A 12077-nucleotide genomic window follows, 5' to 3' on the forward strand; every position below is an offset into this window, starting at 1 on the left:
GGATCAATGGAAACAGGATGCATCTGAGCTCAATTTCGGTTCTGATAGCAAATGGTCTGAATAATTATGTAAATAAGGTATTTATGGGGTAAAATGTGGAAAAAGTCAAGGAGTCAGTACTTTCCGAAGGCAATGTACCTGTACTGTATTTGGAAAAGCTACATTTTATATATACTGTACTCCAGTATTTGGGATTTTAAATAAAGTTATGAATATATTGTTCTCGTACAGAATCTCACCTTTTATTTGTGGGTGTTTTCATTCATATGTTTTATCACTTATGTATCCATTTAAAGAAATTATACGTATTTGGTGAATTTACTATAGTGTATAGTAATCACAATCCTTGCACGCAATGACTACATTATGCTTTTGACTCCACAAATATGTTGTGGATGTGTTTTGGGTCATGTCTTCCCAATAGTAACTTCCCTTCCCTTCGTCCCTCCCCTTCTCTCTCTCACCTCCCTCCCTCCAAAGGGCAAAGCTAGAGAAGATGCCATCCATCCCGGAGGAGCCCGAGGTGCCGGACAACGAGGTTGAGCGCTTCACCATGCCTGACTTTGTCAAGCCCCTGTACGACCTGGACGTGATCGAGGGCAAAGAGACCGTGCTCAAGTGTAAGGTGGCTGGACTGCCGTACCCCACCATTGTGTGGTTCCACAACGGCAAGAAAATCGACAGCACGGAGGACAGGAAAATGACACAGTGTGAGTTGAGATTGGTATTTTATAAATCTAGCTCTATAAGTTAAACTGCAACTTCATCAAATAAGAACAAATTGTATTGGTGGAGTACACAGTTTATCAGATGTTATAGCGGATGAAGCGAAATGCTTATGTTACTTGGACCTAACATTGCAGTAAAATGTCAAGCAAGTACACAAATAATAATAACAATTAAAAAATATATTCAAGAAACCAATTAAAATCCAAATAGCACTGTAAAAGTAATCCAAATGCAATCTATACGTACAGTGCATTCGGAAAGTATTCAGACCCTCTCCCCTTTTCCACATTTTGTTAGTCTTATTCTAAAATGGATTAAATAAAAATATGTCCTCATCAATCTACACACAATATTCCATAATGATAAAGCAAAAACAGCTTTTTAGAATATCTTTCAGATTTACAAAAAAATAATTTTATTATTTAGATAAGTATTCAGACCCTTTGCTTTGAGACTCGAAATTGATATCTGTGGCATCCAGTTTCCATTGATCATCCTTGAGATGTTTCTACAACTTGATTGGAGTCCACCTGTGGTAAATACAGTTGATTGGACATGATTTGGAAAGGCACACACCTGTCTATGTAAGGTCCCACAGTTGACAGTGGATGTCAGAGCAAAAACAAAGCTATGAGGTCAGAGGATTTGTCCATAGAGCTCCAAGATAATATTGTGTCGAGGCTCAGATCTGTGGAAGGGTACCAAAACATTTCTGCAGTATTGATGGTCCCCAAGTGGCCTCCATCATTATTAAATGGAAGAAGTTTGCGACCACCAACATTCTTCCTAGAGCTGGCGGCCCGAGCCAAACTGAGGAATCAGGGACAAAGTAACTTTATCAGGGAGGTGACCAAGAACCCAATGGCCACTCTGACAACGATCCAGAGTTCCTCTGTGGAGATGGGAGAACCTTCCAGAAGGACAACCATCTCTGCAGCACGACACCAATCAGGCCTTTATGGTAGAGTGCCAAACAGAAGCCACTCCTCAGTAAAAGGCACATGACTGCCTGCTTGGAGTTTGCCAAAAGGCACCTCAGGACTATCAGACCATGCGAAACAAGATTCTCTGGTCTGATGAAACCAAGATTGAACTCTTTGGCCTGAATGCCAAGCGTTACCTCTGGAGGAAACCAGGCACCTCATCACCTGGCAAATACCATCAGTACTGTGAAGCATGGTGGGGGCAGCGTCATGCTGTGGGGATGTTTTTCAGCTTCAGGGACTGGGAGACTAGTCAGGATCGACAGAAAAATTTATGGAACAATGTAGTGAGAGATCCTTGATAAAAACCTGCTCTAGAGCGCTCAGTACCTCAGACTGGGGCGACGGTTCACCTTCCAACAGGACAACGACCCTAAGCACACGGCCAAGACAACACAGGAGTGGCTTCGGGACAAGTCTCTGAATATCCTTGAGTGGCCCAGCCATTGCCCGGACTTGTACCCAATCGAACATCTCTGGAGAGACCTGAAAAGACATGTGCAGCGAAGCTCCCCAACCAACCTGATCCTTAAGTAGCCTCTCAAAGCACTTCATGATGACAGAGTGCAGTTACCTTCGCATTCTTGGGTACAGAAACAATGGTGGACATCTTAAAGCAAGTGTGGACAACCGACTGGGATAGGGAGAGATTGAAATATGTCCGTAAACACTCCATCCAGCTAGTCTGCACATGAGGACGTGGCTCGGGATGTCGTTTGGGCCAGCAGCTCTGCGAGGGTTAACACGCATGAATGTTTTACTTACGTCGGCCACGGAGACCGGGAGCACACAGTCCTCGTGAGTGGTAAGGGCCCACATCTGCAACTAGGTGTTGTTTGATGCAGATGAAGGTCTTTAGCTTGTAGGACCTCTTTAGGTATCAATATATTTGATAAAATATTGAATTTGGCCTTTACCTCTATAGCCTAGAGAACTGCATGGAATAACACATCCATAAATGGCAAAAACTACAGTCCAAAACTGTATCGTTGGGGTCGTACAGCAAAAACGGAGAACACGATCATGTTAGTGAGAGTCTCCCCTTTCCATAGAGTGGTGATAATAGTTTTCTAGCTCAAACTGTTCGGACGCTACAGACGGTTTTGTGAGAAGACAGATTTTCGAGATGTCTTGTGTTCTGACAAACGCTGCTCTAGCTCTGCCATCTTTCACCGCAGTGCGACATCAGCGGATGTGGTGGACTGAGACACATCCAATGCAAAAAAAAACGGATATCTCTAGCTTAAACTGATAAATCTTGATGGGGACGCACCGGGTGCGTTAATCGACTATAGGGGGTCAGTTTAAGTGCAACAATGTTTTTTGGGATTCAAACAATGCACTTTCAGCAGGATATAACGATTATCTTAATGCTATCAAGGCATTGGGAAACTCACCCCTGTGGTGGTCCTCTCTTCCAGTCAGAGACATCCACAGCCTGGTCATCCATTCTGTCTGCCACGCCCACGGAGGGGTATACAAGAGTGTAATCTCCAACAAGGTGGGCAAGGCCACCTGTTACGCCCATCTCTATGTGACTGGTGAGGAATCCCAGATGATTTTTTGATAATATTACTTCAATCCTACAGGTATAATGCATTTTGGTACAGTTATAATGCATTGTAAGACATTGTCCATTGTCATGGGCCTCACATTGCCCGAAGAACCATTTTAAGTCAGTTGACATTTCATTACCATAGTCAAGAGAGTATAGTCTGTTGCTGAATCCCAAATCAACCCATATAGCCCTACCCCCATGGTACTCGTGTAGATCTGAAAGAATCTGATAGGTTTAAGCAACACAGCAATTACATAGGTTTGCCTTGCTTTGCCTCAACTGGGTAGAATTTTCACCATAGAGCACGCACCTATCCAATTGTTTCAGATCTAGAGGCGGGGCTAGGGGTTGATTTGGTATGTTGATGCATGCACAAAAAGGTGATTTCACCATTTCCCATTAACTTCAATTACAGTGTTAATGGAATTGGGCACCTTATGTTTTTAACAAAAGTTAAAATCTATGATCAAATGCATTCGATTGAGCTATTTACTGTAGGGGATGTGATAAAGGAATACTGTTTAATATGAAGGTTAATGAACACTTAAAATTGAACTCTTTTAGTGTGAAACACCTGTAGTGTGAAATTATATATCTATTACTGTTTGGTTATTTTCAGACGTTCTTCCAGACCCTCCAGACGGGCCCCCAGTAATAGAGGCTGTTACTGGCAAGACTATAACCCTGTGCTGGAAGAAACCCCGGAGGCTGGATCCCTCTATTGGTCATTTTCTTTTCACTAGCATTACTATCATTCAATATAATATGGACTGTGGAGCCATGGTTTCCTGTATTTCAAGAGCTAGAGCTGCTAGACAGATGTAACAGCACACAAGAAAAAAAATGTAAAAGTGAAGAATGATATATCTTTACTGCATTTAGGTTTACCAAGTCATAGTTTAAAATTGAAAGCGCAGCACCAGGGTGAATAATTTATTGTTAAAGAATATTGAATAAGATGCGGCTGCGGGTAGATGGTATCAGTAATGGGGTTCAAACAAATCTGCAATGTGAGAATATAACAGTTCCAGCACATCTATATTGCATTTTGTTTTGTTATCACATCCATTTTCCTAGTACAGGAAAACGTCTCTCACACATTCAATTGAATTTTGTTTGAATGCAATTTCGTCTGCACTCTGCACAGCTGGTCAAAGTCATGCTCCGTCTACATGCATTCACATATTGAAAAGGTATATGTTTCTCATCGCAGATCCCAACGCGTTGATGTATGCCATCCAACAACAAGTGCTGGGCTCAATCCAGTGGACCATCATAGCATCCAGTTTGAAAGAGCCTTGCTACACAGTGACCTCCTGCTCCAAAGGAGTCCGCTACACCTTCAGGGTCCTGTCAATCACCGCCAAGGCCTTTAGCAAACCCTCTCCGTCCACGGACCCAGTGCAACTTGTCGAAAGAGGTATGAGCCATCAAGTGAGGGCAACATAAATCGATGACACAGTGCTTATATTGGTTGGTGGCAGGGGCTAATAACTAAACGAAAGCATGGCTTTCACTCTCTCCTCGTCCAAAGACTGCTAACAAGGCAAGGAAAGAAATATGTAAATTCTTTAATTTGGATGAACTATCCCTTTACATGATTTTATTTCTCCAAAGGTCCATATCTTCAGGAGGCTCCAGTAATAATTGATAAGCCAGACATGGTCTATGTGCAGGAGAACCAGTCAGTCAGCATCACTATCACTCTGAACCACATCAACGCTGCTGTAATCTGGAAAAGGCAAGTCACGCACTGGATCACTACACCTGATAGTCTATTAATAATGTACACTGAGTGAATGAAACCATTAGGAACACCTGCTCTTTCCATGACAGACTGACCAGATGAATCCGGTGAAAGCTATGATCCCTTATTGATGTCACTTGTTAAATCCACTTCAATCAGTGTAGATGATGGGGAGGAGACAGGTTGAAGAACTGCAACGCTGCTGGGTTTTTAACACTCAACACAGTTTCCTGTGTGTATCAAGAATGGTCCACCACCCAAAGGGCATCCAGCCACTTCAAAGTAAAAATAATGACCTGGACTAAAATATTCAAAATTTGATTTAATTTGGTTGGAGGCAAGTGATTCTCGTTTAAGTGCAATTTACATCATCTGTGGTAAGTTGCAAGACCCTACAGGGTAAAAATAGCCATTCAACCAGTTTTGAAAAGAGAAAACAGAACATCCTGCTCCATTGTAAAGTGCAAGGGTGCCAACATACAATACAACTGTATTAACATGGACATTTTTAAGCAGATGCTTTTTATTTAAATATACAATTCAACTCATATTCACTGCATTTGGGTTCATACCTCTTCACTTTTTCCACATTTTGTTACGTTAGTCTTTTCTAAAATTGAACAAACTATTTTTTTACTCATCAATCTACGCACAATATCCCATAATAACAAAACAAAAACTGTTTTTAAGAAATGTTTGCTAATTTATGAAGAAAAAAAAAACGTATTTACATAAGTATTCAGACCCTTTGCTATGAGACTCGAATCTGAGCTCAGGTGCATCCTGTTTCCATTGATCTTTGTTGTGGTAATTTCCTGTATTACTCAATAAAGAGAGAGAGAGAGCCAACCACACACAAGTCAGAGTTAAATTATATATTCCATTTTTAATATATATACAAGCTTCACCAAAGCCCTTTTTTCGACTCTCAGATCAATTCAGTGTCTATAAATGAATTCTCTGAGAGTGCTTACAAAACAATTCTTAGTTTCATTTATAGCCAAGATACACCCCTCTCAACTTACAAAGAATCCTTTACCCGAAAGAAGAGTATCCTATCGCTAGACAGCATCAGCTATAAATCATCGTTCAGTTTGATCTCCCAAGACAAGGTTTAAATCTCATGCTTGATACTTCACTGTCTACCAAAACATTACCTCATCCAATGGCATATATCAATTGTCATTTCTAGATACTCCCAAACCTGGACAAACTCAAAATCAGACAGTGAGCCCCTTAGGTCAAATACTAGGTCAAGATAAGGGCAACCTCAGAGGGGACATACAATGGTTCCAAACACGGCCAAACTCCTTCCCCCTATGAGAAAAGTAGGGAGTGACTGGCATACAGACATTGTATGAGATAACTAACTGGTTCGCCAATTAATAACTCCATCCCGTCACATGGTTTAGGAATAGTTACAAACAACGTTCCCATAAGAAAACAACGTTCCACTCTGTCCTCCTCCCCTTCTAATATTCTACTTAGCACCACATGGTTTAACAAATACATTGACATATGAAGACAAGCCTGACCTCTCCCCTCTCTGGCCCCAAGTTACCAATCCCTAGCTCAGAAGATTCTAATGACAAGTATCTCACAAGCATATGATGAAAATAACATCTTATCTATCTATGTTACTTAGCTAAATCTGATTCTGCCACGACATCTTCCTTGTGAGGTTCCAACAACTTTATTGGAGTCCATCTGTGGTAAATTAAATTGATTTGAACTTGATTTGGAAAGGCACACACCTGTCTATATAAGGTCCCACAGTTGACTGTGCATGTCAGAGCAAAAACCAAGCCATGAGATTGAAGGAATTGTCCGTAGAGCTCCGAGACAGGATTGTGTTGAGGTACAGATCTGGGGAAGGGTACCAAAAAGTTTCAGCAACATTGATGGTCCCTAAAAACACAGTGGCCTCCGTCATTATTAAATGGAAGAAGTTTGGAACCACCAAGACTCTTCCTAGAGCTGATGCCCAGGCTAAACTGAGCAATCGGGGGAGAAGTGCCTTGGTCAGGGAGGAGACCAAGAACCCGATGGTCACTCTGACAGAGCTCCAGAGTTCCTCTGGGAAGATGGGAAAACTTTCCAGAAGGACAACCATCTCTGCAGCACTCCACTTATCAGCCCTTTATAGTAGAGTAGCCAGACGGAAGCCACTCCTCAGTAAAACAGCCCACTTGGAGTTTGCCAAAAGGCACCTAAAGGACTCTCAGATCATGAGAACCAAAATTCTCTGGTCTGATGAAACCAAGATTGAACTCTTTGTCCTGAATGCCAAGCATCACGTCTGGAGGAAACCTGGCACCATCCCTACGGTGAAGTATGGTGGTGGCAGCATCATGCTGTGGGTATGTTTTTCAGCGGCAGGGACTGGGAGACTAGTCAGGATCGAGGGAAAGTTGAACGGAGCAAAGTACAGAGAGATCCTTAACTTAGGGATGAGACGGGCTGAAATCCCGTTAACGGGATCGATTTGACAACAGCCAGTGAAAGTGCAGGGCTCCAAATTCAAACAACAGAAATCTCATAATTAAAATTCCTCAAACATACAAGTATTATACACCATTTTAAAGATAAACTTGTTGTTAATCCCACCACAGTGTCCGATTTCAAAAAGGCTTTACAACAAAAGCATACCATGCGATTATGTTAGGTCAGCACCTAGTCACAGAAAAACACAGCCATTTTTACAACCAAAGAGAGGAGTCACAAAACGCAGAAATAGAGATAAAGTTAATCACTAACCTTTGATAATCTTCATCAGATGACACTCATAGGACTTCATGTTACACAATACATGTATGTTTTGTTCGATAAAGTTCGTATTTATATCCAAATATCTCAGTTTACATTGGCGCGTTATGTTCAGTAATGTTTTACTTCCAAAACATCCGGTGATTTTGCAGAGAGCCACATCAATTTACAGAAATACTCATCATAAATGTTGATGAAAATACAAGTGTTATACATGGAATTAAAGATATACTTCTCCTTAATGCAACCGCTGTGTCAGATTTCAAAAAAGCTTTACGGGAAAAGCACACCATGCAATAATCTGAGTGCAGCGCTCAGGCACCAAAACAAGCCATACAGATACCCGCCATGTTGTGGAGTCAACAGAAGTCAGAAATAGCATTATAAATATTCACTTACCTTTGATGATCTTCATCAGAATGCACTCCCAGGAATCCCAGTTCCATAATAAATGTTTGTTTTGTTCAATAAAGTCCATAATTTATGTCTAAATACCTCCTTTTTGTTCGCGCGTTTAGTTCACAAATCCAAATTCATGAGGCGCAGGCACACTTAGTCCAGACAAAAAGTCAAAAAAGTTATATTACAGTTCGTGGAAACATGTCAAACGATGTATAGAATCAATCTTTAGGATGTTTTTATCATAAATCTTCAATAATGCTTCAACCGGACAATTCCTTTGTCTTTAGAAATTAAAAGGAACGCAGCTAGCTCTCACGGCCGCGCGCATGACTTAGCTCATAGCCTGTCTCTTATACACATCTAGATGTGTATAAGAGACAGGTACACTGTATCTTGGATAGGCAAAGACTTGAAAACCTACAAACCTCAGATTTCCCACTTCCTGGTTGGATTTCTTCTCAGGTTTTTTCCTGCCATATGAGTTCTGTTATACTCACAGACATCATTCAAACAGTTTTGGAAACTTCAGAGTGTTTTCTATCCAAATCTACTAATAATATGCATATCTTAGCTTCTGGGCCTGAGTAGCAGGCAGTTTACTCTGGGCACCTTATTCATCCAAACTACTCAATACTGCCCCTCATCCATAAGAAGTTAATGAAAACCTGCTCCAGAGCGCTCAGGACCTCAGACTGGGGCGAAGGTTCACCTTCCAACAGAACAACAACCCTAAGAACACAGCCAAGACAAGGCAGGTGTGGCTTCAGGACAAGTCTCAGAATGTCCTTGAGTGGCCCAGCCAGAGCCTGGACTTGAACCCGATCAAACATCTCTGGAGAGAACCTAAAAGAGCTGTGCAGCAAAGCTCCCCATCCAACCTGACAGAGCTTGAGAAGATCTTCAAAGAAGAATGGGAGAAACTCCCAAAATACAGGTATGCCAAACTTATAGTGTCGTACCCAAGAAGACTAGAGGCTGTAATCGCTGCCAAAGGTGTGTCAACAAAGTACTGAGTAAAGGGTCTGAATACTTTTGTAAATATGATATTTGAGTTTTTTATTTGTAAAACATTTGCAAAATGTCTAAAAACCTGTTTTTGCTTTGTCATTATGGGGTATTGTGTGTAGATTGATGAGGGGATAAACAATTAAATCCATTTTAGAATAAGGCTGTAGCGTCACAAAATGTCAAAGGTGAAGCTGTTTGAATACTTTCCGAATGCACTGTGTATGACCCATGTGGGAATCAAACCCACAAACTGTATGTTGCCAGCACCATGCTCCAACACATTGAGCCATTAATCAACTCTTGCAGCTGGCCTTCTTGTTTGCGCCACCACAATTGAATCAACAAAAATGCAAATATGCAAAAATGTCATTTTAATACCAAGGACTGTAGGATAAAACAATAAAATGTGTGAAACGGTCACACAACAAAAGTTCTTACCCCCAAAAAGTAGCAACACCCCAACAATGGGATATGTAAGTTGCCTTATTGTTCTCTGCGTTCAGGAGGGGAGTGGTCCTTGCCACCAAACAGGGGCTGTATGAGATGAGTATGCCCGATGACGACCAGCACTCTTTGAAGATCCTGAGGGTGAAGAGTGGCGACTTGGGTCAACTGATGTGTGTGGCCTCCAACAAGTTTGGCAGCGACTCCTGCATCTTTAGTGTGGAAATGGCAGGTGAGTGTAATAATGATGAATTATGATAATAGTTTGGATTTTTGGATATATCTCTATTTACAGGCGCTCAAAGCACTTTTCAATGTTTCGAAGGGGAAACTCGTATAATTAACAACAGTTATGGCCATTTTAAAAGCGAGCAACTTTTTCTAAATGCCTTTCTGCAGCAAGGTACATTGTAAGGACATTTACTTTGCGTCATGTTTCCTTGCAATGATACTTTAAGTATCGAGGTACTGAGTATTGTGACAAATCAAACACATTCTGGTGTTCCCTATCTGTAGCACCGCCAACCTTTGAGACAATCATGGAGGATGTGGATGTCCATATGGGAGATACGCCTCGCCTGGCTGTGGTCGTGGAGGGCAAGCCCATTCCCGACATCATGTGGTTTAAGGTGCATAAATTGAGACACATACATATGAGTGTTTTATGTCATTGGAACCCTTTCTTAATTTCACACTCATGCCTTGTAGTTACTCAATAGCTAACAAGATTGATAACCAGAATGTAGGTACTCAGCTGGTAAGAAGGTAAATAAACAATGACTGAATTGTCGTGAGAGGAAACTGTCCACATTATGTTTCAAATTAGTTTCTAATATAGTAAGTGCGTAATTACAAGTAACATTGACATTCTATGTAATCATATTACCATATGCATGTTTATTTTCATGAAAAAAAGAGATTACATTCAGAGTGACTTATTGTGACTTGGTTTCAGGATGATATATTGTTGTGTGAGAGTAGTCACATCACTTTTGTGTATGACGACAACGAATGCTCCCTCGTGGTGCTCAACACAAGTCCGGAAGATTCAGGGGTGTATACCTGCACAGCCAAGAACCTGGCTGGCTCTGTGTCCTGTAAGGCTGAGCTCACCGTGCACACAGGTAAGCATCTTCGTACTATTCAATCAAATATGCATTCCAGTATTTACACAAAGGCATAGTTGTGTAAGCAAATTAATTAAAGGGACCTTTCACTCCAAAATTAACGAGAATTCATTTTGAGGTCTGGAAACATTAGATACACTTTCATTTTTGGAGTGAAATGTCCATTCATCATTGCTTATGCAGATTTCTCTGAAACTGACCCACTGCTTGCACCTCATACCACTAACCAAGGACACGTATTAGTCAGATTGCTGAGATGCAGCTACAGTATGCAGAGGCTGATGTAAATTAAAGGTTGGGAATGTGATTAACTCAGGCCCAGAATACTATGACATATCGGCCTGTAATTAGGCTACATTGTAATTGTGTGCAACTCAGGCCCAGAATACTATGACATATCGGCCTGTAATTAGGCTGCATTGTAATTGTGGGTCCTCACTTTTGCGCTACCTTGCAGTTAGAGAAGACAAAGAGGATTCAATGGAGGACGAGGAGACCATTCTCAGGAAGATGCGCCGGCTGACTGACTACTATGACATCCACAAGGAAATCGGGAGGTGAGGCACCAGTTTGTAAGGGAAGCTAGGAAGAAGAAATATATACACGCACACATATACATACACTGAGTGTACAGAACATTAGGAACACCTGCTCTTTCCATGACATAGACTGACCAGGTGAATCGAGGTGAAAGCTATGATCCCTTATTGTCACTTAAATCCACTTCAATCAGTGTAGATGAAGGGGAGGAGACATGTTAAAAAATGATTTTTAAGCCTTGAGACAGTTGAAACATGAATTTTGGATATGTGCCGTTCACAGGGTGAATGGGCAAGACAAAAGATTGAAGTGCCTTTGAACGTGTTATGGTAGTAGGTGCCAGGCGCACCGATTTGAGTGTGTCAAGAACTGTAGCACTGCTGGGTTTTCCTGTGTGTATCAAGAATGGTCCACCACCCAAAGGACATCCAGCCTTCTTGTTACAACTGTAGGAAGCATTGGAGTCAACATGGGCCAGCATCCCTGTGGAACGCTTGATACTTTATAGAGTCCATGCCTCAACGAATTAAGGCTGTTCTGAGGTGCACAAGAGGGTGCAACTCAATATTAGGAAGGTGTTCCTAATGTTTTGTGAACTCAGTGTATGTATATATACAGTACCAGTCAAACGTTTGGACGCACCTACTCATTCAAGGGTTTTTCTTTATTTTTACTATTTTCTACATTGTAGAATAGTAGTGAAGACATCAAAACTATGAAATAACACATATGGAATCATGTAGTTAAACAAATCAAAATATATTTTATATTTG

The 12077-nt window shown here is 41.3% G+C and overlaps 1 protein-coding gene across 1 annotated transcript in view; it reads left to right on the plus strand.

Moving 5' to 3' along the window:
- spegb (striated muscle enriched protein kinase b) overlaps positions 1–12077 on the plus strand; it is a 112230-nt gene that overhangs the window by 68438 nt on the left and 31715 nt on the right. The window contains exons 13-21 of the mRNA XM_024000746.2: positions 481–710; positions 3134–3253; positions 3890–3994; positions 4484–4690; positions 4888–5011; positions 9697–9869; positions 10154–10266; positions 10593–10761; positions 11222–11321. Of these exons, the coding sequence (XP_023856514.1) occupies positions 481–710; positions 3134–3253; positions 3890–3994; positions 4484–4690; positions 4888–5011; positions 9697–9869; positions 10154–10266; positions 10593–10761; positions 11222–11321 (1341 nt within the window). The remainder of the gene's footprint in view (positions 1–480; positions 711–3133; positions 3254–3889; positions 3995–4483; positions 4691–4887; positions 5012–9696; positions 9870–10153; positions 10267–10592; positions 10762–11221; positions 11322–12077) is intronic.

The sequence above is a fragment of the Salvelinus sp. IW2-2015 genome, linkage group LG2, assembly GCF_002910315.2.
Source record: "Salvelinus sp. IW2-2015 linkage group LG2, ASM291031v2, whole genome shotgun sequence".
Taxonomy (NCBI): Eukaryota; Metazoa; Chordata; class Actinopteri; order Salmoniformes; family Salmonidae; genus Salvelinus; species Salvelinus sp. IW2-2015.